Genomic DNA, 16502 nt, shown 5'->3' with positions numbered 1-16502 from the left:
ATAGCTAGCCAGACTGAGTCTCCAACAAAACTGCTAACCTTTCTAACCTGGAATATAAGATCAGGAATAGGCCATTGAGCCTACTCCACCATTCAGTAAGATCATGGCTGACCTGATTGTGGGCCTTAACTTCACTTTGCTGCATGTCCTTCATAATCCTTGACTCTCTCGTCAATCAAAAATCTTTCTTCACCCGGCCTTGTATTCAGCGGCCCAATCTTCATTGCTCTCTGCGGAAGGGAATTCCAAATGCCAACGACCATCAGAATAAATTCCTCCTCATTCCCATCTTAAATGGGAGGGCCTTTATTTTTAAACTGTTCCCCTCATTCTAGATTTTCCACCCACAAGGGGAAACATCATCTCAGCTTCTACCCTGTCAATTCCCCTGTTTGAATAAGATCATCTCTCATTCTTCTAAACTCCATACAGGCCCAACCTGTTCAACCTTTCCTCAAAGGCAGCCCCTTCACCTCAGGAACTGGCCTAGAAGTCTTCTCTGAACTGCTTCCAATTCAAGTATACCCACCACCCCATCTCAAGTAAGCAGACTAAAACTGTACACAGTACTCTAGGTGTAGTCTCACCAAAAACCCTGTACTGGTGTAGCAAAGCATTCCTACTGCATTCCCCTTGCAATAAAGGCCAATGTTCCACTTGCTTTCTTAACTGCTTGCTGCACCTGCATACTAACTTTTTTGTGATTGGTGTACTGGGATGCCTAGATGTCTCTCTACTAGTATCTTCATTTAAATGATGTGCTGCTTTCCTATTCTTCCTGCCAAAGTGGGAAACCAACCTCTCATATTCCCACATTAAAGTCCCATCTGTCAAACTTTTGCCCACTCACTTAACCTATCTATATCCCTTCATAGATTCTTTGTATCCTCCACACATCTTGCTCTTCTGTCTATCTTTGAATCATCATCAAAAAATTTGGCTACAACTTTGCTGGTTCCTTCATCCAAGCCATTAATATAGATTGCAAAATGGGTGAGGCTGAGCCTCAGCCTTCCTTGAAAGAGTTACAAATTTTGGTCTGGCACATCCCAAGCCCATTTTCCAGTAGGTAGTGACCAACCCAATTGTTGCATCCGTGTCTGTCTGAGTTCATTCTACTGTCCATGGTGCATCCCCACCCTCATGATGACTAAATCTAAGCTGTGCCTAGTCTACTCTCAGCTGCATGCGGTGTGAACAAGCCAAATCTCTCTCCTTCAAAAAAGTTGGCAATCAGTGAAGTAAACAGCCATTCTCCATTGCTTAAGTTATTTTCATCATCTGGAATAGCAGAGCTCATAGCTGTTATTTTATAGTGCAGCTGAATAAAAATTTGGAGGCTTGCCTCAATTTCCTTGATGCTCAAGTATAGGATTCTGAAATAACTTGCTTGACAAATGAAGGGTAAGAATGTTACAACCTGCAATGTACATTTAGAGCACACTTCTGGTAGCTTCATACTGAAACCAGTTAAAGGTTTTCTGGATGTTACTGCTCTAGAGAGTATTTCATGAGGGGTGATGTTGCACAAACTGTTTCTCGTTTGAGTCTTGTTGCACGTCCAGCTTGATCTGCCCTGCTTGAAATACTAACTTGTGTTGCATCTTGCTTGTATAGTTCATGCTTGGTGTGATCGCTACAGTTTTAGTCTGCTTACTTGAGATGGGGTGGTGGGTATACTTGAATTGGAAGCAGTTCAGAGAAGACTCTCTAGGCAAGTACCTGAGGTGAAGGGGCTGCCTTTGAGGAAAGGTTGAACAGGTTGGGCCTATATGGAGTTTAGAAGAATGAGAGATGATCTTATTCAAAGAGATGTGACCTCCCCCTGAAACTTTTATATGGTCCTTTTTGGCCCTGAAGGTACTTTAAATCTGATTATTGGCATTCCATTGTGTATTGGCATTGCTGTAACCATACAACCACAATGAATAAAGGTAACTCTGAAAGAGAGACATGCAGTCGAAGGTGATCCTCTTGCACCCATCTGGACAGATGCAAGAGTACTGAATTTCAAAGGGAACCACAATTTATATTGCATGAGAAGAGGGTGCTGATTAGTTGGCAAGTTGACTCCTGGTCAAGCCGTTGCCGTGGAGAATACAATCAAAGCCTACCTACCAACCAATCGGCACCCTCTTCTCATGATTGTTGCTCCTTTTGAAATTTGGCATTCTTGCATCTGTCCTGATGAGTGCCAGATTAAAACTTCAACAGCAGGCCTCCTTTTCAGCAATATTCAAGTTCTGTGCTACCCAGCAAATCTTTGAATAAAGGTATCTCTATATTGCTTTTACAATGCGTTCTCAATAGGATATAGTCACATGGTAAGTTTAATGCCTGTTCATAGTGGCTTCAATACTCTGACTGTAAATTGGGAGTTTTGGCTTGAATCGACTTGAAGTGTAGCTTCCAAGGAATTTTCTTCCAGTGAGGCCAGGACTGCACACCAGATTTTGGGCTGTATTCTCAATACTGCAGTAAACTGCTTAACACCTCTTGTAATCAAACTTTCATTTTGATAATCTTGTAATATTTCAATTGGCTACCAGACAGCAGGGTAGATATGAATCTGTTGCAAATGGATCAAGGAAAAAATTTCCCTTGCAAAGGTAACACTTTCACATAAGGCGTCTCGCCCATTTGCTTTTCCAGAAATGTCCTGGTTAAAGATGAATGTATCTTTCAGGCAGTTGAAGTTGAACTGGTGAAAACCACCTGCTGAGATGCTTGACCGAGCCTGACTGTGTTTCAGAGTAAACCCTACTGGAGTGACCTGGTTAGAAATGTCACATGTAACACAATGGACATGATATCATCAGAATGTTGACTACACGTGCTCCAACTAGTATTATCACCATCTGACTTACCACATCGTGATGAACTTCCCTGGAGATGTGCAAATTAGTTTGAAGGGCACTGTTGTGGGTAAATTGGTATTGAAAGCACTGTTGTGGGTAAAGTTAATCAAGTTGATGTGTTGTCCTTCTGCTAAGTGGCAGTTCATGCTTTTATAATCCGCTTGCATCAGGTTGAATGCTTCATAGAATTCTCACATAACACTACAGATGCGAAACTCAATTTTTCACGTTTTTAGAGAACACCAGAATTGGGAGCAGGAGTGGACCGCTGGGGCCCCTTTCTCCTGCTCCGCCAATCCAATAAGATCATGGCTGATCTGATTGTGGCCTCAACTTCTCTTCCCAGCATGCACCCTGTCTCCCACGCCCACAAAGACTCATTTGATCAAAAATCTATCTAACTCTGCCTTGAATAGGTTCAATGACCCAGCCCCTATCCACTCCCACCATTTTCTGGGGAAGAGAATTCCACAAAGTTATGACCCTCGGGGTGGGGAACTCCTCATCTGTCTTTCAGAGACCCCCCCCCCCCCCTTAATTTCGTAGTTCTAGACTTCTCGCCACAAGGGGAAATTTCCTCTCAGCATCCACCCTGTCAAGTCCTCTTGGGAGCTTTTATATTTCAATAAAATTAGCAATCATTCTCCTAAAATTCCAACGGGTATAGGGTCAACCTTCCTTCAAATGAAAACCTCTTCATCCCAGGAATCAGCTGAGTGAACCTTCTGACTCTGAACTTCTAATGCAATTTTATCCTTTTTTTTTTAATAAGGAAACCAAAACTGTACACAGTACTCCAGGTCTATTCTCGCCAACGCCCTGTACAACTGTAGCACAACTTCCTACTTTTATATTCCATTCCCCTTGTAATAAACAACATTCCATTTGCCTTCCTAATCACTTGCTATCCCTACTAACTTCTGAGTCATGTACCAGGACAAGCAGATCCCTCTGTGCCATAGCGTTCTGCAATCTCTCTCCATTTAAATCATATATTGCTTTTCTATTCTTCCTGCTAAAGTGAACAAGGTCACATTTTCCCACATTATAGTCCCCACCCACTTAACCTATCTATATCCCTTTGTAAATGTTTTATGTCCCCATGACAACTTAGTTTCCTACCTATCTTTGTCATCAGCCAATTTAGTTACCATACATCTGATCCCTTCATTCAAGTTGTTGATATAGATTGTAAATAGTTGAGGCTCCGGTACTGATCCCTGTGATGATCCACTAGTTACAGCTTGCTGACCTGAAAATTTATGTCTACTCTCTGCTCCCTGTTAGCTAATCAATCCTCTATGGATGCTAATAGGCCACTCCCTACACCATGAGCTCTTATTTGGTGCAGTAACCTTTTTGAGGCAACTTTTCAAATGCCTTTTGGAAATCAAAGTGCACCACATCTACAGGTTCCCCTTTATCCACCTTGCGAGAACTCTTAATTAGTCCAAGGCAAACCATGTTGACTCTGCCTTGTGTTGTGATATTTCTAAAGGTCCTGTTATTACCTCCCTTAATAATGGATTCTAGCATTTTCCCAACCATAGATATTTGGATAGTTGGCCTACAGTTTTCTGCTCTGCGAGTCTCCTTTCTTGAATACAGACAGGTGTTGCGTTAGCGATCTTTCTAATCCTCATGGACATTTCCAGAGTCTAGGGAATTTCAGAAGATCACGACCAATGCTCCCGCTATCTCCTGCAGCCACTTCTGCATCCTAGGGTCCTTAAAAGGCCATCAGGTCCAGGGGACCTGTCATTTTTTTTTATTTCTAGTAGTTTTCTCAGTACCTTTTTTTATTTCTAGTAGTTTTCTCAGTACCTTTTTCTCTAATAATGATTTGATGATTCTCCCTTTGTGAAAACAAACACTACGTACCTGTTCAACACTTCTGCCATTTCCTTGTTTCCCATAGTAATTCCCCAGTCTTGGCTTCTAAGGGACCAATGCCTCTTTTCCTTTTTAAATACTTACAAAAGCAGCAAGAGTTTCTACATTTCTAGCTAGCTTTCTTGCATACACTTAATTTCTCACTCATTTTTAAAATCATTCTTTGCTGGTTTCTAAAACCTGTCCAATCTTCTGACCACCTGCTAATCTTTGCAGAATTGTGCACTTCCTTTCAATTTGATACTATCCTTAATTTGTATCCTTTTAGTTAGCCATGGATAGTGCATCCTTCTCATATTTCATGTATCTTTTGACTTATAAAATACCCCCTTAAATATCTGCCATTGCTCCTCTACTGCCCTACCTTTTAAACCTATTTTCTCAGTTAACTTCAGCCAACTCCACATACTCTTACAATTGCCTTTATTTACTTTTAAGGCACTAGTCTTAGACCCACATTTCTCATCCCCAACTGAACATGAAATTGTGCCATGCCATATTGATATACACACTTTTCAAAGCATTTGTGAAGCTTCTGCTAAGAAAAAAACATCTCAGCTCCACTCCATACATGACAATGGGTTGCTGTGTTGTGCGCCCAATCGTTGAACTCCTTGTCTATTGTTATCCTCCTCTAAACCTCCCTGGTTATAAGGAGAGAAAAAATAACCCGAGCCCTGAGCTTGTTTGCTGCTCAGCACATTTCCTCACCTTCCTGCAAGGATGTTAGAGTTGTACCTCTCCTGTACCTCTCCTGTACCTCTCCTGTACCTCTCCTGTACCTCTCCTGTACCTCTCCTGTACCTCTCCTGTACCTCTCCTGTACCTCTCCTGTACCTCTCCTGTACCTCTCCTGTACCTCTCCTGTACCTCTCCTGTACCTCTCCTGTACCTCTCCTGTACCTCTCCTGTACCTCTCCTGTACCTCTCCTGTACCTCTCCTGTACCTCTCCTGTACCTCTCCTGTACCTCTCCTGTACCTCTCCTGTACCTCTCCTGTACCTCTCCTGTACCTCTCCTGTACCTCTCCTGTACCTCTCCTGTACCTCTCCTGTACCTCTCCTGTACCTCTCCTGTACCTCTCCTGTACCTCTCCTGTACCTCTCCTGTACCTCTCCTGTACCTCTCCTGTACCTCTCCTGTACCTCTCCTGTACCTCTCCTGTACCTCTCCTGTACCTCTCCTGTACCTCTCCTGTACCTCTCCTGTACCTCTCCTGTACCTCTCCTGTATTTCGGGTGAATACACCTTTAGAATAAAGTGTAATTTGGGTTTAGACTGGACTGATGAATTATTCCATCATTTCTCCCTCCTGTGTTGATAGGCAAGACTGCCGATAAATTGCAGTTCATAACATTGTCTAATCCTGCAGCCAATTAGAGCTCAGCTTTCTGGTTGACTGTTTACAATATCCGACTTAAAACAAGTAATCTTAGCACAATGTGTCTCAGTATGATAACTGAAAGAGGACAACTGTTTTAATAATTCCACTGGGTCTGACTTAGACCAAGTTCATGACTATTTATGCTTTAGTGTGCATCAGTCATAATGACTGAATTCTGCCATAGATTTCAATAGCATATGTACACCATGCGATCCTTTTTCACTCTGCATACCAGATTGGTGGTGATATTCTTTGGAAAGCTTAACATGGCCCTTGGGTTCACAGAAACTTACTTTATTCTGGCCATGAAGGTTTGACTGTGTTCCAGAGCTATCCAATGTTCAGGGCTGTTCATAATATTGATTCAGCCTCTGCAAATTGGCTAAATGACGTAGAACATGGTTGTCAGAATATTTGAGTAAACTGTACCAGTTTTTAAAAAAATTCTCAACCATTTTAAATAGCTTACTAATATAGAAATGATTTTTCAGATCAACAATTTGGATGAATGTTCCTTATTGCAAAATGCTGTCATAACCTTCAGTATAAATAATAATCAGATTGTTTGTTTTGGGTGTGAATTATCCAAAATTGGACAATGGATAGTGAAGGGGAGATTTGTGTTCCCTGGTAGCAGTTAAGAACCTTTGCTTCCCTATAGATAACACTCTTTTACTTGGCTGGCAGGTTAGCCTGCTCACTTGACAGCTCCGTTTGGGTTCTGCCAAGGCTACTCAGATCCTGACCTCATCACTAGTAGTGATCCAGACGTGGACAAAAGAGTTGAACTCGAGGGGAGGTGAGTGACTGCCATTCTTGTCATCAGGGCAGCATTTGACCTGAGTAGCATCAAGGAGTCCTAGCAAAACTGAAACCAATGGAAATTGGGTGGGGGGGGCGGTTGGTGAAATCTCCCACTTGGTTGTAGTCACACCTAGCACAAAAGGAAGATGTTGGAGGTCAATCACCTCAGTTCCAGGGCATTGTTGCAGGAGTTCCTCTAGGTTGGCTACTGTTTCAATTGCTTTGTCTCCATCATAATGTCAGAAGTAGGGATGTTTTGCTGATTGCAGTGTTCAGCACCATTGTGACTTCTCAGATATTGAAGCAGTCCCTGTCTATACGCAGTAAGACCTGGACTTATCTAGTTGGACTGATAAGTGGCAAGTAACATCTGTGACATGCCAGGCAATGACCATCTCCAGTAAGAGAATATCTAACCATCTCCTCCTTGACATCCAATGATATTACCATTGCTGAATCCCCCACTGTTAACACCCCACGGGTTACTATTGACCAGCAACTGAACTGGACTAGCCATATAAATACTGTGGCTACAAGACCAGGTCAAAGTCTAGGAATCCAGTGATGAGTAACTCACCTCCTGATTCCCCAAAGCCTGTTCATGATCTACAAGGCACAAGTCAGGAGTCTGATGGAATACTCTCCACTTGCCTGGATGAGTGCAGCTCCTGCAACACTCAAGCTTGACACCATCCAGGAAAGGGCAGCCTGCTCGATTGGCATCCCATGCACCACCTTAAACGTTCACTCCCTTCACTGCTGGCACACAGTAGCAGCAGTGTGCCATCTACAAGACGCACTGCAGTGACTTACCAAGGCTCCTTTGACAGTGCCTTCCAAACTCACAACCTCTACCACCTAAAAGAACAAGGGCAGCAGAACGCCACCACCTGCAAGTTCTGCTCCAAGCTTGGAACTATATCACTGTTCCTTCGCTATCACTGGGTCAAAATCCAGGAGCTCCCTAACAGCACTGTGGGTGTACCTACATCACATGGACTGCAGCGGTTCAAGAAGGTGGCTCACCACCACCTTCTCAAGGGCAATTGGGGATGGGCAGCAAACACTGGCCTAGCCAGTGATGTCCATATCCTGTGAGAGTGGGGGAAAAAAATTGCCCATCTCTAGCTGCCCTGAGGGCATTAGGTGGCATGAACCAGACTTGATGGATGACCATATTTCTCTCTCAACCAGAGTAAACCAGCTGGGGTTTTACATTTTGTTTGTTGGTCCACATGACCAGATTTTTAATTGATTTTCAATTGTTATGACCTCTTGGCTGCTAGTCCAATATCCTAAACAGAGAAGGCTGGCCGTACTTCCTGTACATGTGGACTTTCTTACCCTGGTGAGGCTGCCAGTGTAATTTGAGAAGCATTGCATGACTCCAAATGGGACAAGCATGGCTTTAAGTTGCTGCGAACCTAATTTCAAAGCTGCTTCCTGAATGGCGAACAAAAACGTGATTTCAGCAGTGTCCACCGAATGCAACAATCTTGTGGATAAAATGCAGTAGCTTATTATCCAATGCTGAACTTGTAACCTCCAGGCATTGACCCTGAGTGTATGTCATGATCTCTGTCCAGGCTGGTAAATTTTGAAAAGAAATTTTGAATTCCTTGTGTTCCTTATGTTCTATACAAACCAACATTTGGCTTATTACAAAGTTGATCCTTGACAGTTCTTTAAATTTTTTTAAAGACATTAAAAAGTAAATGCCACTTTGCTTCACGCAAGAGATGGTCATCAACCATACGGATATTTTAAAACCTACCTTTGTTAACCAGCTGCCTTAACCTTTGACCTGGAGAAATTACGCTAATTTGTGGGTGGCAGTTAGCTCAGTTGACTAGCGAATGATGCAAACAGAATGGGTTCAATGCCCATGCCAACTCGTGTCCCTGGAGGCCTGCTTCTTGTCTTACCCACACTGGATGTGAAGTGGTGTCCCTCAGACTATGTAATCAATTGTGCCTCTTATGGGGAGAGAGAGGGAGGTGCCTGTAATCCTTTGTAGATTATGGTTGATTATGGTTAATTACATGAATAACTTAAACCCCTTAATTTTATCATTTAACTTCAAACCCTCTGCTGAAATGCCAACAGACAGCTTGTCTCCTTGAACTATTCAGAAAGGCCACTCTAACCTTTGGTGTGAATACCTCTTGCCACCATCCCAGCAACACACTGAGTCTTCCCCTTTTTGATCTGCAACTCCTGGCCTATCTAATGAACTACAAACTGCTTTCCTTTCATCTATCCCATGTTTAAAATTAGTCTCTTGAACCAGAACAATATCTTACAAACCAAAAGTTAAACAATCCTAAAACATTTCGATCCTAATTATGCATTTGTAGCACATAATATTGCTATTGTAACTTGGTACTGCTAATCTTGGGTCTCAATCGAATTAGGGCTAATGAATTTAATACCGAAACACTCTATTGTAGTGCTTTGGGGCTTGGCTTTTTTTTTTTCTAACATGCTTTCAAAGTGTGGATCAACGTTTTGGTAAGTTACTGGATATGAGCAGATTTGTCCTTTTGGCATTAGAATTAAATACTCAATTACTCATTCTCAGCCTGTAAAGATTCAGTTGGACTATTTTTCTGTAGTAAACCTGCTCAAAAAATGTTACGATTAACTGTCCAAGCAGTAACAAGCTATTGCTATTGCCTTTTGATTTTCCTCACTGTAATGCATTCCAACTGCACAGATGGGCAAGCAATCTGAATCTCTATACAAGCCAAAACAGTGTTGAAAGTGACACTGGCTTTAGCTGAGCATTCAATCGAGCCTTTATCTTGGAAGGTTTTAAGTTTGGATATGGCTGCCTTTGCAATGACCTTTTTTAGAGCTTTTAAAAAGGAGAGGGTAGAAATAAGTTAGATTGAAGTTTTAATTGCATTATGTAGACTAAAGAGCAATTTAGTGTAAGTGAGCTTCTTTGACACCTTTCACAGTGTTGTTTTCAATGTACTGTGTTTCTAGGTGAGTGGTGGGAGCAACCTGTCTGCTCTGAAAGGAAGAATGGTGCAACCTGGTAGTGTTCAGGCCACATCAGGCCACTTTTTGTAGCCTGCCTTTTATAGATTCTCGTTTCAGCCACAACCTTGACGGTTCAAAGCTATTCATTGTCCTCGATAGCCAGCTGCAAGGATTGTGGCTATTAACCTGAATCGAGAGGTGAAATCTGCTAACCCACTCAAATCCAAGACAGTACGTGAGATTGGTCTTTCAGGTTCATTCTACTGGTCTTCACTGACTGGGATGGCCAGGGTATCCAAGTTATACTTGCGTTTACAAAGTGGTGGTAACTTGACCCAGTTGGGTACTGTTCGTGGGAACTCTGCACAACTTGGCTGTGCAGTTGCTAGTCATCTCGAATATGTTGGTTGTAATGCATTTTGTGATATGCTAAACAGATGGGTGCTTTTCTGGCCTACTTGATGGTGTTGGCTGTCTAATCTTGCTTTCGTCTTGACCCAGATTCAAGCATCCTGTGCAGAATGCAGTAAATTACGTTTTGTGGCTAATGAATCTTGTGACTTCCAGACATCGGTATCAGAAGTTTTCAGCACATTTTGAATCCACTGCTTTGTTGCATTTGAACAGTAGAGGATGACCTTGTACTCACCCTTGCCTGGTGGCTATGACTGGGGAAGGTGGCGATGCACTTTTACTCAGCTTTGCTTTGTTTAAATTTGCAGGTCCGCACCCTTTTTGTGAGTGGGCTTCCCATGGATATTAAACCCCGTGAGCTTTATCTTCTCTTTCGGCCATTTAAGGTAAGGACTTGTTATGATTGCAGGCTGGTGTCTAGCTTGGGATATATAAATGCCTCACTGGGTTCTGTGTTTGAGCAGTGCAGCCCTGTAGTTTGAGTTTTTGTAATTAATAAGAGGCTATGCATATTGATCTACATATGTTTTTTCTCCATTTTCTTGCAGTTTTGTGCAATGGCTCCTCAGGTGATGATCAAAGTTTAACCCCAACTTCCAGCTGTCTGTGTTTTTTTTTCCAGGGAGATGGTGTTGATGTGGCTGTGACATTCTTTTTAAAAAGAAAAAAATCCACACTTCTAATTTGCTCCTTAATGTGACCATCTCCCTTTGCGTTTCTTAAACCATTGCTCATAAACTTTGTCAGTAGGTAGCTCTCTCTCCCCTCTCCCGCTCGCTCGGTCTCTCTCCCCTCTCCCGCTCGCTCGGTCTCTCTCCCCTCTCCCGCTCGCTCGGTCTCTCTCCCCTCTCCCGCTCGCTCGGTCTCTCTCCCCTCTCCCGCTCGCTCGGTCTCTCTCCCCTCTCCCGCTCGCTCGGTCTCTCTCCCCTCTCCCGCTCGCTCGGTCTCTCTCCCCTCTCCCGCTCGCTCGGTCTCTCTCCCCTCTCCCGCTCGCTCGGTCTCTCTCCCCTCTCCCGCTCGCTCGGTCTCTCTCCCCTCTCCCGCTCGCTCGGTCTCTCTCCCCTCTCCCGCTCGCTCGGTCTCTCTCCCCTCTCCCGCTCGCTCGGTCTCTCTCCCCTCTCCCGCTCGCTCGGTCTCTCTCCCCTCTCCCGCTCGCTCGGTCTCTCTCCCCTCTCCCGCTCGCTCGGTCTCTCTCCCCTCTCCCGCTCGCTCGGTCTCTCTCCCCTCTCCCGCTCGCTCGGTCTCTCTCCCCTCTCCCGCTCGCTCGGTCTCTCTCCCCTCTCCCGCTCGCTCGGTCTCTCTCCCCTCTCCCGCTCGCTCGGTCTCTCTCCCCTCTCCCGCTCGCTCGGTCTCTCTCCCCTCTCCCGCTCGCTCGGTCTCTCTCCCCTCTCCCGCTCGCTCGGTCTCTCTCCCCTCTCCCGCTCGCTCGGTCTCTCTCCCCTCTCCCGCTCGCTCGGTCTCTCTCCCCTCTCCCGCTCGCTCGGTCTCTCTCCCCTCTCCCGCTCGCTCGGTCTCTCTCCCCTCTCCCGCTCGCTCGGTCTCTCTCCCCTCTCCCGCTCGCTCGGTCTCTCTCCCCTCTCCCGCTCGCTCGGTCTCTCTCCCCTCTCCCGCTCGCTCGGTCTCTCTCCCCTCTCCCGCTCGCTCGGTCTCTCTCCCCTCTCCCGCTCGCTCGGTCTCTCTCCCCTCTCCCGCTCGCTCGGTCTCTCTCCCCTCTCCCGCTCGCTCGGTCTCTCTCCCCTCTCCCGCTCGCTCGGTCTCTCTCCCCTCTCCCGCTCGCTCGGTCTCTCTCCCCTCTCCCGCTCGCTCGGTCTCTCTCCCCTCTCCCGCTCGCTCGGTCTCTCTCCCCTCTCCCGCTCGCTCGGTCTCTCTCCCCTCTCCCGCTCGCTCGGTCTCTCTCCCCTCTCCCGCTCGCTCGGTCTCTCTCCCCTCTCCCGCTCGCTCGGTCTCTCTCCCCTCTCCCGCTCGCTCGGTCTCTCTCCCCTCTCCCGCTCGCTCGGTCTCTCTCCCCTCTCCCGCTCGCTCGGTCTCTCTCCCCTCTCCCGCTCGCTCGGTCTCTCTCCCCTCTCCCGCTCGCTCGGTCTCTCTCCCCTCTCCCGCTCGCTCGGTCTCTCTCCCCTCTCCCGCTCGCTCGGTCTCTCTCCCCTCTCCCGCTCGCTCGGTCTCTCTCCCCTCTCCCGCTCGCTCGGTCTCTCTCCCCTCTCCCGCTCGCTCGGTCTCTCTCCCCTCTCCCGCTCGCTCGGTCTCTCTCCCCTCTCCCGCTCGCTCGGTCTCTCTCCCCTCTCCCGCTCGCTCGGTCTCTCTCCCCTCTCCCGCTCGCTCGGTCTCTCTCCCCTCTCCCGCTCGCTCGGTCTCTCTCCCCTCTCCCGCTCGCTCGGTCTCTCTCCCCTCTCCCGCTCGCTCGGTCTCTCTCCCCTCTCCCGCTCGCTCGGTCTCTCTCCCCTCTCCCGCTCGCTCGGTCTCTCTCCCCTCTCCCGCTCGCTCGGTCTCTCTCCCCTCTCCCGCTCGCTCGGTCTCTCTCCCCTCTCCCGCTCGCTCGGTCTCTCTCCCCTCTCCCGCTCGCTCGGTCTCTCTCCCCTCTCCCGCTCGCTCGGTCTCTCTCCCCTCTCCCGCTCGCTCGGTCTCTCTCCCCTCTCCCGCTCGCTCGGTCTCTCTCCCCTCTCCCGCTCGCTCGGTCTCTCTCCCCTCTCCCGCTCGCTCGGTCTCTCTCCCCTCTCCCGCTCGCTCGGTCTCTCTCCCCTCTCCCGCTCGCTCGGTCTCTCTCCCCTCTCCCGCTCGCTCGGTCTCTCTCCCCTCTCCCGCTCGCTCGGTCTCTCTCCCCTCTCCCGCTCGCTCGGTCTCTCTCCCCTCTCCCGCTCGCTCGGTCTCTCTCCCCTCTCCCGCTCGCTCGGTCTCTCTCCCCTCTCCCGCTCGCTCGGTCTCTCTCCCCTCTCCCGCTCGCTCGGTCTCTCTCCCCTCTCCCGCTCGCTCGGTCTCTCTCCCCTCTCCCGCTCGCTCGGTCTCTCTCCCCTCTCCCGCTCGCTCGGTCTCTCTCCCCTCTCCCGCTCGCTCGGTCTCTCTCCCCTCTCCCGCTCGCTCGGTCTCTCTCCCCTCTCCCGCTCGCTCGGTCTCTCTCCCCTCTCCCGCTCGCTCGGTCTCTCTCCCCTCTCCCGCTCGCTCGGTCTCTCTCCCCTCTCCCGCTCGCTCGGTCTCTCTCCCCTCTCCCGCTCGCTCGGTCTCTCTCCCCTCTCCCGCTCGCTCGGTCTCTCTCCCCTCTCCCGCTCGCTCGGTCTCTCTCCCCTCTCCCGCTCGCTCGGTGTCTCTCCCCTCTCCCGCTCGCTCGGTGTCTCTCCCCTCTCCCGCTCGCTCGGTGTCTCTCCCCTCTCCCGCTCGCTCGGTGTCTCTCCCCTCTCCCGCTCGCTCGGTGTCTCTCCCCTCTCCCGCTCGCTCGGTGTCTCTCCCCTCTCCCGCTCGCTCGGTGTCTCTCCCCTCTCCCGCTCGCTCGGTGTCTCTCCCCTCTCCCGCTCGCTCGGTGTCTCTCCCCTCTCCCGCTCGCTCGGTGTCTCTCCCCTCTCCCGCTCGCTCGGTGTCTCTCCCCTCTCCCGCTCGCTCGGTGTCTCTCCCCTCTCCCGCTCGCTCGGTGTCTCTCCCCTCTCCCGCTCGCTCGGTGTCTCTCCCCTCTCCCGCTCGCTCGGTGTCTCTCCCCTCTCCCGCTCGCTCGGTGTCTCTCCCCTCTCCCGCTCGCTCGGTGTCTCTCCCCTCTCCCGCTCGCTCGGTGTCTCTCCCCTCTCCCGCTCGCTCGGTGTCTCTCCCCTCTCCCGCTCGCTCGGTGTCTCTCCCCTCTCCCGCTCGCTCGGTGTCTCTCCCCTCTCCCGCTCGCTCGGTGTCTCTCCCCTCTCCCGCTCGCTCGGTGTCTCTCCCCTCTCCCGCTCGCTCGGTGTCTCTCCCCTCTCCCGCTCGCTCGGTGTCTCTCCCCTCTCCCGCTCGCTCGGTGTCTCTCCCCTCTCCCGCTCGCTCGGTGTCTCTCCCCTCTCCCGCTCGCTCGGTGTCTCTCCCCTCTCCCGCTCGCTCGGTGTCTCTCCCCTCTCCCGCTCGCTCGGTGTCTCTCCCCTCTCCCGCTCGCTCGGTGTCTCTCCCCTCTCCCGCTCGCTCGGTGTCTCTCCCCTCTCCCGCTCGCTCGGTGTCTCTCCCCTCTCCCGCTCGCTCGGTGTCTCTCCCCTCTCCCGCTCGCTCGGTGTCTCTCCCCTCTCCCGCTCGCTCGGTGTCTCTCCCCTCTCCCGCTCGCTCGGTGTCTCTCCCCTCTCCCGCTCGCTCGGTGTCTCTCCCCTCTCCCGCTCGCTCGGTGTCTCTCCCCTCTCCCGCTCGCTCGGTGTCTCTCCCCTCTCCCGCTCGCTCGGTGTCTCTCCCCTCTCCCGCTCGCTCGGTGTCTCTCCCCTCTCCCGCTCGCTCGGTGTCTCTCCCCTCTCCCGCTCGCTCGGTGTCTCTCCCCTCTCCCGCTCGCTCGGTGTCTCTCCCCTCTCCCGCTCGCTCGGTGTCTCTCCCCTCTCCCGCTCGCTCGGTGTCTCTCCCCTCTCCCGCTCGCTCGGTGTCTCTCCCCTCTCCCGCTCGCTCGGTGTCTCTCCCCTCTCCCGCTCGCTCGGTGTCTCTCCCCTCTCCCGCTCGCTCGGTGTCTCTCCCCTCTCCCGCTCGCTCGGTGTCTCTCCCCTCTCCCGCTCGCTCGGTGTCTCTCCCCTCTCCCGCTCGCTCGGTGTCTCTCCCCTCTCCCGCTCGCTCGGTGTCTCTCCCCTCTCCCGCTCGCTCGGTGTCTCTCCCCTCTCCCGCTCGCTCGGTGTCTCTCCCCTCTCCCGCTCGCTCGGTGTCTCTCCCCTCTCCCGCTCGCTCGGTGTCTCTCCCCTCTCCCGCTCGCTCGGTGTCTCTCCCCTCTCCCGCTCGCTCGGTGTCTCTCTCCCCTCTCCCGCTCGCTCGGTGTCTCTCTCCCCTCTCCCGCTCGCTCGGTGTCTCTCTCCCCTCTCCCGCTCGCTCGGTGTCTCTCTCCCCTCTCCCGCTCGCTCGGTGTCTCTCTCCCCTCTCCCGCTCGCTCGGTGTCTCTCTCCCCTCTCCCGCTCGCTCGGTGTCTCTCTCCCCTCTCCCGCTCGCTCGGTGTCTCTCTCCCCTCTCCCGCTCGCTCGGTCTCTCTCTCCCCTCTCCCGCTCGCTCGGTCTCGAACCTAGGCTGATGTTTTCAATGCCAGTGTAGGAGTGCTGCAACATCAGAGTTGCTGTCTTTCAGATGATTAGTAAATTAAGGCCCCATATGCCCCCTAGATTGCATGGCATTATTATTGAAGAGGAGGCGGGGCGTTCTGAGGTCCCTGGCCAAAATTAATACCCAAATTTGCTTTGCAAAAAAACAGGTTATTACGTTGCTGTTTTGGAAGCTTGCTCTGCACAAATTAGCTGCCAAAAATATGTCCGTGGCTGTAAAGTGCTTTGGGACGTGCTATGGTTGTGAAAGGCATTACATAAATGCAAGTTCTTTTTCCAAACATCTTACTAACATCTGGGAGCTTGTGCGGACATTGAGTAATCTCACAGATGAGTCAAGCAACAACCTGACGCAGCCATACTCACGGAATCGTACCTTGCAGATAATGTCCCAGATACCACGAGAACACGTTCTGGCCCACTGGCAGGACACCCCCATCAGAAGTGGCACCAAGATGGTATATAGTCGGGAGGGAGTTGCCCTGGGAGTACTTAACATCGACTCCAGACCCTATGAAGTCTCATGGCATCAAGTCAAACATGGGCAAGAAAACCTCCTGATTATCACCTCCCCCCCCCACCCCCGGCCTTGGCTAATGAAGCAGTGCTCCTCCATGTTGAACACCACTTGGTGTTCACTGAGGTTGGCAATGGTACAGAATGTACTCTGGGTGAAGGAATTCAATGTCCATCACCAAAAGTGGCTCTGTAGCACTATGACTGACCGAGCTGGCCGAGTCCTAAAGAGCATGACTGCTGGTCTGGGTCTGTTATAAGCAGTGAGGGGACCAACAAGAGGGGAAAATCTTACTTCACCTCGTGCTCATCAGTCTACCTGTCACAGATGTTTGTCCATGATGGCATTGGTAGGAGTGACCACTGTACAGCTCTTGTGGAAACTAAGTGCCACCTTCACATTGAGGATACCCTCCATCGTGTATT

The 16502-nt window shown here is 50.2% G+C and overlaps 1 protein-coding gene across 3 annotated transcripts in view; it reads left to right on the top strand.

The window, feature by feature from the left end:
* The window catches only part of LOC121271977 (RNA-binding protein with multiple splicing 2), a 98909-nt gene that overhangs the window by 19037 nt on the left and 63370 nt on the right, over positions 1-16502 (top strand). For all 3 annotated transcript variants that reach the window (XM_041178243.1, XM_041178245.1, XM_041178244.1), the window contains exon 2: positions 10650-10727. In XM_041178243.1, the coding sequence (XP_041034177.1) occupies positions 10650-10727 (78 nt within the window). The remainder of the gene's footprint in view (positions 1-10649; positions 10728-16502) is intronic.

The sequence above is a fragment of the Carcharodon carcharias genome, chromosome 32 (genome assembly GCF_017639515.1).
Source record: "Carcharodon carcharias isolate sCarCar2 chromosome 32, sCarCar2.pri, whole genome shotgun sequence".
Lineage (NCBI taxonomy): Eukaryota > Metazoa > Chordata > Chondrichthyes > Lamniformes > Lamnidae > Carcharodon > Carcharodon carcharias.
This window is presented reverse-complemented; position numbering and strand designations above follow the sequence as displayed.